Below are 11581 nucleotides of genomic sequence, written 5' to 3'. Positions count from 1 at the left end.
TTTTCATAGGATCGAACCTGAGACCTCCGCGATACAAAGTAGATGCACTAACTAGCTACCAGTTGTTGGCTTAACTTTTAAATATTACGAGAAATGTTATTTAGTCCGAAAATGAGGCAGACCACATTGCAGAAAACTGATATGGTCGGCTCCCATTGATCAGGGCCATGTGAGAGAGAATTGAGCGGAAAAATAACTCATAAAATCCTAATACTAGCAAAAATGCAACTATGTTTTAAAATGTCTAAAGTATCCTTTCAAAAATAAATGGTTAGAAGCATCTCATCCTTCCAAACACTAACAAAAGTCATGACTCAAAAGGATACATTAGTAAAATGTCATTTTGAAGCTAATGCTTCCTATATAGATTTCTAGCCGTTATTTCTCAACCCAAAATTTAGGACAAGTAATGGTATTGACAAAATTACAAACAACAAACATCTTGCCTTAGTTGGGTTTGTTCAATTCCAATGTACCATTTCTTCAAAATTTATTCTTTCTTCTCTCTCTATCCCTCTCTTTCATTGATCAAAGAAGTTAATGGGTGAATTTTTCGTTCGTCTTTTCTTTCACGAAAACTTAAAGGTATGAGAGTACAATGTATTTCAAATTGCATTTCTTTGAATCGGTAGGAAAACTTTTTGTTTTTCCGACGTTTCAAGATCAAAAAGTCAATATTGTATACAAAGGTAAGCATTTTATAAAAAATTTATGGCTAATTTCTTTTGTGTTCTTGTTTTAATGTCGATAACTATTATGTGCATAACTTTCTAATAGAATCTTAACGTGGTCCTTTTTATTTTTCTCTTTAATTTGGATAGTTCTTCATATCGCCAAGGAGGAGGTTTTATTGCACAAGTAAATGACAATGAAGATGAAAGGCCTTTTGAAAGGCCTACGATATATTTCACAAATTTTTGGTTAAGTAAAATTTTGAATTCGTTTATCGTTCTCGTTGTACTAATAGAAAATCTAATAATTCTAACATAATTTTAGATGTATAGCAGAGAAGGAAGAAGATGAGGAGGAAGAAGAAGAAATGCAAATCGGTTTTCCTACAGATGTAAAACACGTAGCACATATAGGATGGGACGGTCCTGCTGTATCTTCACCGAGTTGGGTAAGAATTTCATTTCTTTTTCTCCTTTAATTATTTTATACTATTCTAGTTCAATTCTATAAATATACGTATTAACATTTTATTTTACAATATCAATATGCAGATGAATGAGTTTAGAGCGAGTCCGGAAGGTTCATCAATTTCAATAGGTTCCGATCTTACGAAAGACAAATCTTCAAAAAAATTAACTTCCCAAGGTTTGATGACACACCTTCACTGTCTGCTCATTCTACAACCAATGTGGGACTATACTAATTTTTCATAGTTTTGTCCATTTAGATTCAACACTGAAAAATGCACCAAAACCATCGAGACGACGAACATCCAAAGGCGACGCTTCAACCTCGTTTGACTCTATAAATAAAGAAAGCAACGAATCCATAAGGAAAAACCCGTCAAGACGTCAACGAAGTGGCGATTCATCGGAAAGCACAAGACCATCAAGGAGAAACGGTTCAATGGAAGAGGGAACTGATTCGACAGTTTACGGTCAAGATTCATCGTCGATACCAAAACAATCTAAGAAGAAGAATAAGTCTAAAGGATCATCAAGATCCGGAGATGGAGGGTCGACGAGATCTAGATCTAAAGGTTCAGATTTGCCTAACATCAATGAAGATGGTCCTGTTTCTCCCTTTATGGCTTTGAAGTTAGAAGACTAAAACAACTTTTCTTTTTTTGTGGCAAACTAAAAGAACTCTCTTCTTGTGGTAATTCTTGAAGTGAAATTATTGGAAAAGAAGGAAGAAAACACTTGTGTGGGATTCAAGGAGGACAAGTTTTATGACTTTGAATTTTGGAAGAAGCTTTTTCTTTATCTTGAAGGTAGTTCGGAAGGTCATATGCCGCTTTAGTTTATTTGACTTTTAAAGTTTTAACAAATACATTACAGATAAATACTGGATGACTCCGTTAATGGGTAATTTCTGAATGTCATACCACAGACGAAAGTTATTGACAAATATTTGTATTTCAGACCCATGATGTACTATTTATTGGATGAGACAGGTACTGGGTAATTTTTTAATTTCAAACAATGTCATTCTAGACTAATGTAGTTGCTATTGTTTTTAGAGTTTGTGAGTGTCCCTATAGAACAGTTTTACAAAATCTATGAACATATTTCACCCTTGTGATGTATTTAAACTATTTAATTTAATGTGTGTTGTCTATTGGGTTATTTAGTATATAGACCCCAGTTATTTACCTATATTAGGGATCCACCCCCAAAACGATAATGCTTTAGGGGTTACCCCCATTCTCTATTTTTCTGTCAAAAACCCGTTAAGTTGCGAGCGTGCCAGTCACGCGAGCTTCCTTTGACAAATTTGCCCTCTCCATCAGCTTTACTGTTGGGGGTCCTTCCCTAAATAGTTGTTTTACGGGGTCCTTCACCATTTTAATGCTACTTCCTATCTTTTCATAAGAAAGCTGTGATTTTAGTGCAAACAAAGTTCAACTCTCTTCCAAGTGAGTAACTAGGTAGAGGTTTAACTTGGGTTTTGGAGCTCAGCTATAATGGAGTTCTAGAAAAGAAGGTTCCAGATAAATGCGAGCTAAAATTGGAGAAAATTATTAGGTTTGAGTCATTATGCTCAATTTTAATGTGCTTCAATTTAGTACTTGACCTTGAATTTGAAGCCATTAAGCAAAAGTTCTTTGCTTTTGAAAAAAAATCAAAAGTTTTTCAATCGTTTTCTCTTTTTCTCAAGATCAGACTGTTATTCATGTAATGTAGTTGGTATTTCTATCTTTTTCTCTTGATCTTGAACAAATTTAAATACCAACTACATTACATGAATAACAGTCTGGTGTTGAGAAAAAGAGAAAATTAAAGATTGAAAAACTTTTGAATTTTAGGTGGCATTTATCCGAAACCTTCTTTTCTAGAACTCCATTATAGCTGAACTCCAAAAACAGGTTAAACCTCGACCTACTTACTCACTTGGAAGAGAGTTGAACTTTGTCTTCACTAAAATCACAACTTTCTTATGAAAAAAAATAGGAAGTAGTATTAAAATGGTTAAGGACCCCTACTATAAAACAATTATTTAGGGAAGGACCCCCAACAGTAAAGCTGATAGAGAGGGCAAATTTGTCAAAGGAAGCTCACGTGACTGGCACGCTCGCAACTTAACGGGTTTTTGACGGAAAAATAGAGAATGGGGGGGGGGGGGGGGGGGGGGGTAACCCTTAAAGCATTATCGTTTTGGGGGTGGATCCCTAATATAGGTAAATAACTGAGGTCTATACACTAAATAACATTAATGAAGAGAGTTTGGAATTTGATTTGCCTAAAAATCTTTCTACAACAATAATCGAGTTTTTCTATACACCAAAAGGATTAATTCACCGAAATGACACTTTAAAGATGATCAATTTCCAAAATCATATGCGCGTCCTCTGCAAAAAATAACTTATTTTGGCCTGTGCACATGGGCGTGTTGTTTGTAAAAGAGGTGTGTGCACTTGGCCCTCCAATGAGACGCTAAATTAGTTCTTTTTTATAGAAGTAGATTACGATCTACGTTAGTCGTTGCAAGAGATTGATTCATCATTAAGATGTAATAAACACGATAACCGCCTAGATTAAACTAATAATTTAATGTTTGGATTTATCCCATGTAATTTTGACATTAAATTAATCTGTTGTAAAAGGGGGAGTGCTTCTACATTAACATGTGATCTTCTGACATTATATTTTAAAGCAACTTGATACCGATCGGAGACGAAGTATGATACCATTTATAAAGGTTTAAACACTCTTATCAAATGCGGTGTTTTAAAATATAAGACTCTGAAATGCCAAAACTAACAACATTATTAGTGCCATAAGGGCTTCTCCTCACATTCTAATAAGAGGTTGGCTTGGGAGTTGGGAAGTTTGTATGACACTAATTTTATCCAGTGCAATCCAATTCCAACCGGATTGAATAACACAATTTTATCCAGTTCCATGAACAACCACGCGTCAAATTTACTGCGTCACTGTTTATCTCATTATTAGGTGAGATGACTGGTTTTTCATTTTTTAAGTTTCGGTCTTTTTTAATTTTGTGTTTCATATTTAGTTTTTTGTTTTAGTTTCAGGTGTGGTTTTTTTTAATGGATAATTTTCGCCTTATATCAATTAAATTGATATTAACTTTTCCGTTCATACATACGTAAACTAATAAATTAATATAATTAAATTATAATTAAAATAAACTTAAAGAAGCTGGTCACAAAGTATGGGGTCAAATATTTTTTAACTCATTTAAATATTCTAATTCATCGAGATTATAAAAGTAAGTGAAACAGAAAGACTTAAAAAGTATACCTGAAAAGATAAAAATAAAATTTGGCGAGATAAATAGTTATTTAGTGAAATTTTAAAATTTTGTCCTGGAACTAAAAACCTCACGGCAAATTTTTTCGGCCGCGACTTTGGGAAATAAAGAATAATCTCCGGAGACAAAATTCACTAGGGAATCCATGTTTTTTTTGTATATTCTTGGGGAATATTTTATTTTAGTCCAAAAACTCACTTAATCAAACATTGCCCCTTAATCTTCATCTTCTCTATCACCTTCGCCACAGCAACTTCCCACCACCACCATTCCGACCACCTCATTGCCACATCTTCTCTTTCCTCTATTCTCCTCTCTAACTCACGGTTACCCTCTCTATCTATCTCTCTCTCTCTCTCGCAGTCTTTGTCTATCTTTCTCTTAGTCTCTCCCTCTCTCTCGGTCTGTATATATCTCTCTAAGGAAAGCACAAAGTTCGTGGTCACGAAACGTTTTGTGCCCATGAAATAGTAATGGCCACCAAACGTTTTGTGGCCACGAAATGGTCATGGACAAAAATGTTTCGTTGCCACGAAATCTTCGAAGAGAGTTTCACCAGAAACCCTTCTCGGTGTCAGGTTCCAACGAAGAGAACACTTCTCTATGTCGAAGCGGTTTCTGTGCGAGAGAGGGAGAGAAACAATGAGAGATCGATTGAGAAACAATGAGAGATTGAGAGAGAGTTCCAGGTACAGATCGATCGATGGAATTTTTTTTCCAGAATTTTGATTGCTCTAAATATACCCATAATATAAAAAATCCAGGTACATATCCATTGAGCTTTATTGACCAAATTTTATCACATCGAAGTGGAAAATAAAATCAACACCATCCGTCTGTAGTCTTCCACAGATCTATGGAACCGTACTATAAGGGAGTCTTCCTAACCTTTATCTCATTTAGCTTTAATCTAACTTTATATATATTTTTTAGTTATTTGTAGCCAACAACTTCATTCGATCAGTTCAACAAAAAAAAACAACTTCATTCGATCTATATTTTGAAAATTTGCATCATCTCCATAACTTAGGTGTTATCTCCTCTCTTTAATAAAGAGACAACAAGAGATATAGTCTAGTAGTCTAGCTTGAGAGAAAAGAATATTTAGACACCATTAGCCTACATAGATCAATCTCCTTTTCATCTTTCGATCACATATCGGTTTTCTCTATTCATCAATCTCTGTTTACTTTCCATGGTTATTTCGATTAGGGAGAATTACTGAAACCCCCAATTCTGATAATGCGTTTACTGAAACCCCCCACTTTTATTAGTAATTACTGAAACCCCCCACTTTCGTTAGATTTGACGGTATTGTGCCGTTAGAGAAAGTGAAATGACCAAAAGACCATTTACTAAAACCGGACCTAATTAAAGTGGGGGAAATGGGGCGCCTTCGACTAAAATGTGGGGCGTTTATATCATTGAAGTGTCTTCTCCCTCATGGCCTCACGTACTGAACCTAAATCGCTCATCTCCTCCTCCCTAGTGAAACCAGACGAACTCCCACCTCCATGAAACGATCTCCCTTGCTGAAACTAGACGAAGACAAATCAATAAGCACACTTTCCGAAGATAAACCACTCAAACCACCCCTCAGATCACCACCCAAACCACCACTCCATCTTCACTTGACCAGCAATTTGGCCGGAAAGGCATCAAATTTACACAATCCAGCGACACCCCAATTGTCCAACTTGCTGTTAGAAATGGAATTTCTCTTTCTCTTCGAATACCCGACGGTCTAGTTACCTCCTACAAACCAAATTTTTTTGGAAAGATGATGGTTATGAAGAAATTCTTTATACTGTACCTGGTCCTGTTGGTTCAAATTCTATTAGGTGGTATTGGTTTAGTCCTTAATGATGTTTCTGAATCAAATTCAATAGTCACACCTATATGTAATACGGCTCAGTGGGTCGTTAAAGACATTGATTCTGACTCCATTGATGCTCTTCAGGTACTTCAATTATATACCATAACCATCTTAGTGAAAACAAGAAACAAAAAACTCAAATTTTCTTGGATTACTCTGTTTTTTCGCTTATTTATATCACATTCACTTGTGGTATATTCGATCTTCTCTGTTAGTATATTTCGATCTCAATTATGGGTTCTTCTAATTTCGGTTCGAGAAATTTTATTTGAGCTATTTTGTTTGCTGTTGCAGGTGGAGTTGAGTTGCAGTAATGGAACTCTTGACATAACTTACATTATTTCATTGTATCCTTTGAGTATGGCAACAGCAGTAGTAGTTAAAAACAACGGCAAAAAGCCAGTAAATTTAACGAGTGCTATTTTGAGTCATTTAAAATTTAAAATGAGAGGTAAATCTGCAGTTCAAGGACTTAAAGGTTGTTCATACTGTACTCATCCACCATTATCTTCGACCTTCGAAATCTTGTCTCCTGTTGAAACAATGAAACCTGACTCTTCTTCGGGTTGGTTTTCTAGTCCTGAACCTGAACTTAAACAAGGTTTATGGGCAGTAGAAGATAATCTATTCACAATGTTGAAGAACAAGTTTAGTAGAGTTTATACTGCACCTCCTACTGAAAGACTAAAGAGAATATATAGAACTCCGCCTTCGAAATATGAAACGATCGATCAGGTAAACACTTTCTTAGAATTCTCATTTTTTCCGACTTCTATTTTGATGGTTTCGAGTATTTTTCATCATTTTGGGTGTTTCATAGATCAATTTGCTTTGTTTTCTCTTCGTTTTTCAGGGTCGAGAACTTCTATTTAGGATTATAAGGATGGGTTATGATGATATTTACTTGTCAAGTCCCGGTTCTTTCCACGAAAAATATGGAAAGACTATTTTATTTGTACGGGTCCTGTGTCTATGTCAGTGCCCGTAGTTGTGAATCCGGGCGAAGCTTGGCGGCGGCACAAGTTATTGAGCATGACAATTTGTAATTAACATATAAAATCATAGTTTATCTTTCTAAATATTTGTAAAATGAATGAATTTGTTCATTATAATCAACTAAATCTTTTGTTGAAAGAATGGTCAACCAAATTGAAATGTAAACCTGAAGTCCTAAAGACAATGTCATTCAAATTTGATCCAATTCTCTACCCTGGTTCTGGTATGTGTGAAATCGTTTTTGAAGTTGTGGTCGGTGAAATAACGAAGAAAAACTACTTCGTTGAACAAGAACTTCAAGCGCATTTTAGTGTCTAATTTTCGATGTTATAACTAAGTAGAACGTAATTACTAATAGAAGCGGGGGGTTTCAGTAAACGGATTATCAGAAGTGGGGGTAAAACGTAAGAGGACAAAAAAGTAATATTGAAAATATCAAAGTTAAACTAACGAAAGTGGGGGGTTTCAGTAATTATTAATAAAAGTGGGGGGTTTCAGTAAACGCATTATCAGAATTGGGGGGTTTCAGTAATTCTCCCTTTCGATTATAACTTGTTACCCTACCGCGGGTCGACTTTCACTTAGATGTTCGTGGGACAAAACTTTCTTTATATTTGGAGAATTGTGGCCCCCACCAAATCCAACTTACTAAATTTGGCATCAGCTATTTGTCGGACAAAACTTTCCAAATTTGGCCTCAAGACGGCGGTGGATTGAGCGGCCAGATGGGTGGTTGGGTCTCTCCTCCTCTATGTAAATAAATATTTGAAGGGGAACCCTTGAAAGGTTTAGAGCTCCGATCCATTCCCATGGCCGCGCCGCCACCGCCGCCACCGCCACCCCCGCCACCGCCACCCCCAATGGCTCAGCTTATTTTCCCTCTTAAGAAAGGTTTTTGTGAATCCTCCTCCACTACTGGCAATCGGAGAAGAAAGTGCATAACACCAGAAACTTATGATCGGCGATTACCTAATTTTAATCCACAAGCAGGATGGTTACTTATGATGGGCGGCGACGACGACGACGATGGTGATTATAGTCGGTCAGAATTTGGAAATTGCCTGTATCTGTGGAATCCAGTAACTTTGGAGAAGATTGAGTTACCTACTAGTCTTAAACCCTCTTCAGATTTGAGTCAGCAAAAGTTTGGTCTGACTCACTGTGTTTTGTCAGGTAATAATAATAATAATTCTGTTTCAATGGTTTTCTTACTCTTTAGTCCTATAGTAAGAAAAACTAATCACTTTCCCTTGCTTTTATTTTGCCGACCTAGAAGAGATAAGCATTGGAGAATAAAGAACTTAGATGGTTATCATTCTATTCAAACCCTAATTACTTGTTCCCCACCAAATAACACAACTACTAGTACTGAATTATATCTATTGTGTTATGGTTGGAGAATTATCAAGATTGAATTTTTTGATGATGATGATGAGACCTTAGAAGAAGATATTATAACCTATAGTACTGGTGGTCAAGATGTTTTTTACTATCTTTCATTGGGTAATTTGTTTATTAAGAATAAACTAGTACATAATATAAAATCTATTCGTGATGAGATATTTAGGGTTATTATATATTACAATCGTAATTTCGTCCACGAGAATGTAGTAGTGGAGATACTCATTTACAAGATGGATAAATCTAGACTTGTTTGGAGAAAGGTTACAAGTTCGGGTGATCATGTGCTTTTTATTGGTGAAAATTCGATGACTACAGCATCTTGTTCGGCTTCTCATCTCGGTCTTAAAAAGGGTTGTGTATATTATACAATGACCAATGATAAGAATTTGTATAAATTCGACGTAGAAAATAATAATGTTCTCGTCTCTTTGCCTGCCGAGGGTTGTATAACGAATGAAATAGAAGAAGAAGAAGAAGAAGAAGAAGAAGATAGGAGTGTTGTGTTAAAAGTGGAAAACAATAATGGAGGTGAACCAGTAGGTGTATTTACATTTGACATTCTTAATGAGGATATCTTGAAGTCGATATTTAGTTATTTAAACCCAATTGATTACTTACATTTTCGTGATGTCTCTAAATCAATTCGATTGACAATCCCTAAAGTGAATTGGAAACTTTCTTTTGATGAGACCACATCTTCATTTCCGTGGTTGGTTTTATATAAGAAGGAATGCCCCATCTACACATTCGTAAACCCAATGCATAATAACGACAAGTATCTCATGAACCTACGTGAATTGAAATTATCAGATGCTTCCATCCGCTATTCAAAGGGTGGTTGGCTATTGATGTCTGAAGGAAAGAAAACATTGTTCTTCTTCAATCCCTTCACAAAAAGGACGATCAAGATTCCTAACGTATGGGATGATAAGGATCTTACATTCAGTAGGATGTCTTTCTCGTCATCACCGACCTCTTCAAACTGTGTAGTTTTTGCTGTCTCTATACATTCTTACAACGAAATTGAAATTCACTCCATCCGACGGGGACAAGATTCTTGGTGGTGTCTCGCTATCCAGAGTTCTGCATTTATTTCTGCCGAATTGAATAAGGAATTTGTTACGTTGGCTACGAATCCTATTTTTCTCTATGACGCTTTCTATTGCTTAGATTTGAACGGAAGTTTAGTCGTTTTTCGTGACGCCTCTGGATGGTGGAGACCTGTTGAAACACTTAAAAGACCATGTGACTCATTTAGTTGTTGTTTCTTGGTGGAGTGTGATGGAAATCTCTTATCAGTATTCACAGGGGATCTAGGAGTGGGGATTAGGATTTTTAGATTGGATTCCGTCAAGAAGCAATGGGTTAAAGTTGAAAGTTTGGGGAAGCATATGTTGTTCATAAGCGATAACTCATGTACCTCTACTATTGCTCCAAATAGTACCACGGAGAATAATGTCTACTTTTCTAGATTTCACGGTGAAAGGATTTTATTCTATTCTCTTAAAACAGGTATGTATCATTCCGTTGGGAGTCAGTATTCTGCTGAGAATTTTTACAACACAAAGAACCAACTACAATGCAGTTGGATTGAACCTAATTGGTCACAGAATACGGACGAAGAGCTTGACTACTCGTTTGAAATTTAGTTTTCTTCTTATAAGTTTATGCTGGTTTCAATTGACAACCAATATTTGATTAACTTTGACATAATTTATTTATTTTATCATATTATTCTTTATATGTTTGAAGATTTAAGACGGTTCTTTAGATGTCTTTTTCTTTTGTTTCGAATCACATTCATTCGTCTCCATCAACATTCACCATCTAAGAATTAAGACGTTTTCTAGAAGAAGAAATAAACCAATCGTTAGGGTTTCTCTTCTTTGTATTTACATTCCTCGCTAACAACACATATTCAGTTGTCGAGCATACCATTTCTCTCGACATATATCTTGTTCAATATGTGTCAACCACATCAGCTTTTAGTTTTTTTTTGTTGAAAGTATCAACTTTTAGTTTGTGATCAAACTTATTTTTCAGACCAAATAACATTTTTCAACATAAAATGGTCTTCATCAAACCTCCATCTCTTCTCTCTCGCTCTACTTCTTCTCTCTCCCTTTCTCCGTTCTTCCCTCTCTAAGTTCCGACGAAGGAATGGTCCCTTCATCGGAACCCTTCGTCTGGATCTGGACTCCAGATCCAGGTGAAGCAGTCTGTTTCTATCACACTTGGTTTTCGACGAGGGGGCCTCTCCTTTGCCGGAATCATAGAAGAGACTAGAAAGAGAGGGAAGAGAGAAGATAGAGAGATGACAACCGGAGTTAGTATCGCCGAAGTTGATGGAAGAAACAAAAGTTATTTATGTTTCCACCTAAAACTTTGTACCCAGAATTTTTTTGTTATTTCCCCAAAACATCGACTTTTTAAAACTACAAAACTGTTTTTGATTTTGCCGTTTTTAAATCTATTTAGAAATACTATTACGAGAATCCTACTAATTTTTGTTTATGGATAGCTCAACTTCCATCTTACTTTTTTTTACACATATGTGTTATTAAAAATGTTTAAAAATTTCGATATAGTTATTTGATTTAATTTTTTATAAAGGAGTTGCAAGCCAACTTGAACGCAATCAATTTAAATTTCCTAACCTCAAAGAAAACAAAAATCAATTCGGACTCCAACTTGGATGTAGTTGAATGCATTGCATTGCAAGAGTTGAATGCAATACATATTACTCACAGTGTCCCAATTATACCATTCCAGGGTTGTTGGTTGCCCTAATTCACCATGTAATTAGAAAAATAACCAAATAATATTACTCAAGCACAAATGCGCAACATCTAACTA

At 35.7% G+C, this 11581-nt stretch overlaps 2 protein-coding genes and 1 pseudogene across 4 annotated transcripts; all 3 read left to right on the top strand.

The window, feature by feature from the left end:
- The first annotated feature begins 444 nt into the window (after positions 1-444).
- On the top strand, positions 445-2302 carry LOC147536106 (CRIB domain-containing protein RIC6-like). 2 transcript variants are annotated; one of them, XM_086641792.1, is made up of 5 exons: positions 445-585; positions 822-920; positions 1008-1120; positions 1224-1317; positions 1400-2302. In XM_086641792.1, the coding sequence occupies exons 2-5, from the start codon at positions 863-865 to the stop codon at positions 1780-1782; spliced, it is 648 nt and encodes a 215-aa protein (XP_086497918.1). In that variant the 5' UTR covers positions 445-585; positions 822-862; the 3' UTR covers positions 1783-2302. The 2 variants fall into 2 exon arrangements, with proteins under 2 accessions (XP_086497918.1, XP_086497917.1); XM_086641791.1 differs by having other exon boundaries at positions 451-689.
- Positions 2303-5854: 3552 nt separating this feature from the next.
- On the top strand, positions 5855-7378 carry LOC147536105 (photosynthetic NDH subunit of subcomplex B 2, chloroplastic-like; annotated as a pseudogene). The gene is made up of 4 exons (XR_015225164.1): positions 5855-5902; positions 6050-6409; positions 6620-7060; positions 7179-7378. The product of XR_015225164.1 is annotated as a photosynthetic NDH subunit of subcomplex B 2, chloroplastic-like (transcript).
- A 752-nt stretch (positions 7379-8130) lies between these two features.
- LOC147536104 (uncharacterized) lies at positions 8131-10374 on the top strand. The gene has a single exon (XM_086640194.1). It carries the CDS (start codon positions 8131-8133, stop codon positions 10372-10374), a length of 2244 nt encoding a protein of 747 aa, XP_086496320.1.
- Positions 10375-11581: the final 1207 nt, after the last annotated feature.

This window comes from Eschscholzia californica, unplaced genomic scaffold (assembly GCF_041429995.1).
Source record: "Eschscholzia californica isolate CP2 unplaced genomic scaffold, dmEscCali1.0.p SCAF_5, whole genome shotgun sequence".
NCBI lineage: Eukaryota > Viridiplantae > Streptophyta > Magnoliopsida > Ranunculales > Papaveraceae > Eschscholzia > Eschscholzia californica.
The sequence above is the reverse complement of the archived record's forward strand: the minus strand, read 5'-3'. Positions and strand labels throughout refer to the sequence as shown.

Coding starts and splice junctions, on each gene's coding strand:
- LOC147536106 (XM_086641792.1), top strand. CDS start 863: ATGACAATGAAGATGAAAGGCCTTTTGAAAGGCCTACGATATATTTCA. Junction 1,121..1,223: donor CTGTATCTTCACCGAGTTGG/GTAAGAATTTCA, acceptor ATCAATATGCAG/ATGAATGAGTTTAGAGCGAG. Junction 1,318..1,399: donor AAAAAAATTAACTTCCCAAG/GTTTGATGACAC, acceptor TTGTCCATTTAG/ATTCAACACTGAAAAATGCA.
- LOC147536104 (XM_086640194.1), top strand. CDS start 8,131: ATGGCCGCGCCGCCACCGCCGCCACCGCCACCCCCGCCACCGCCACCC.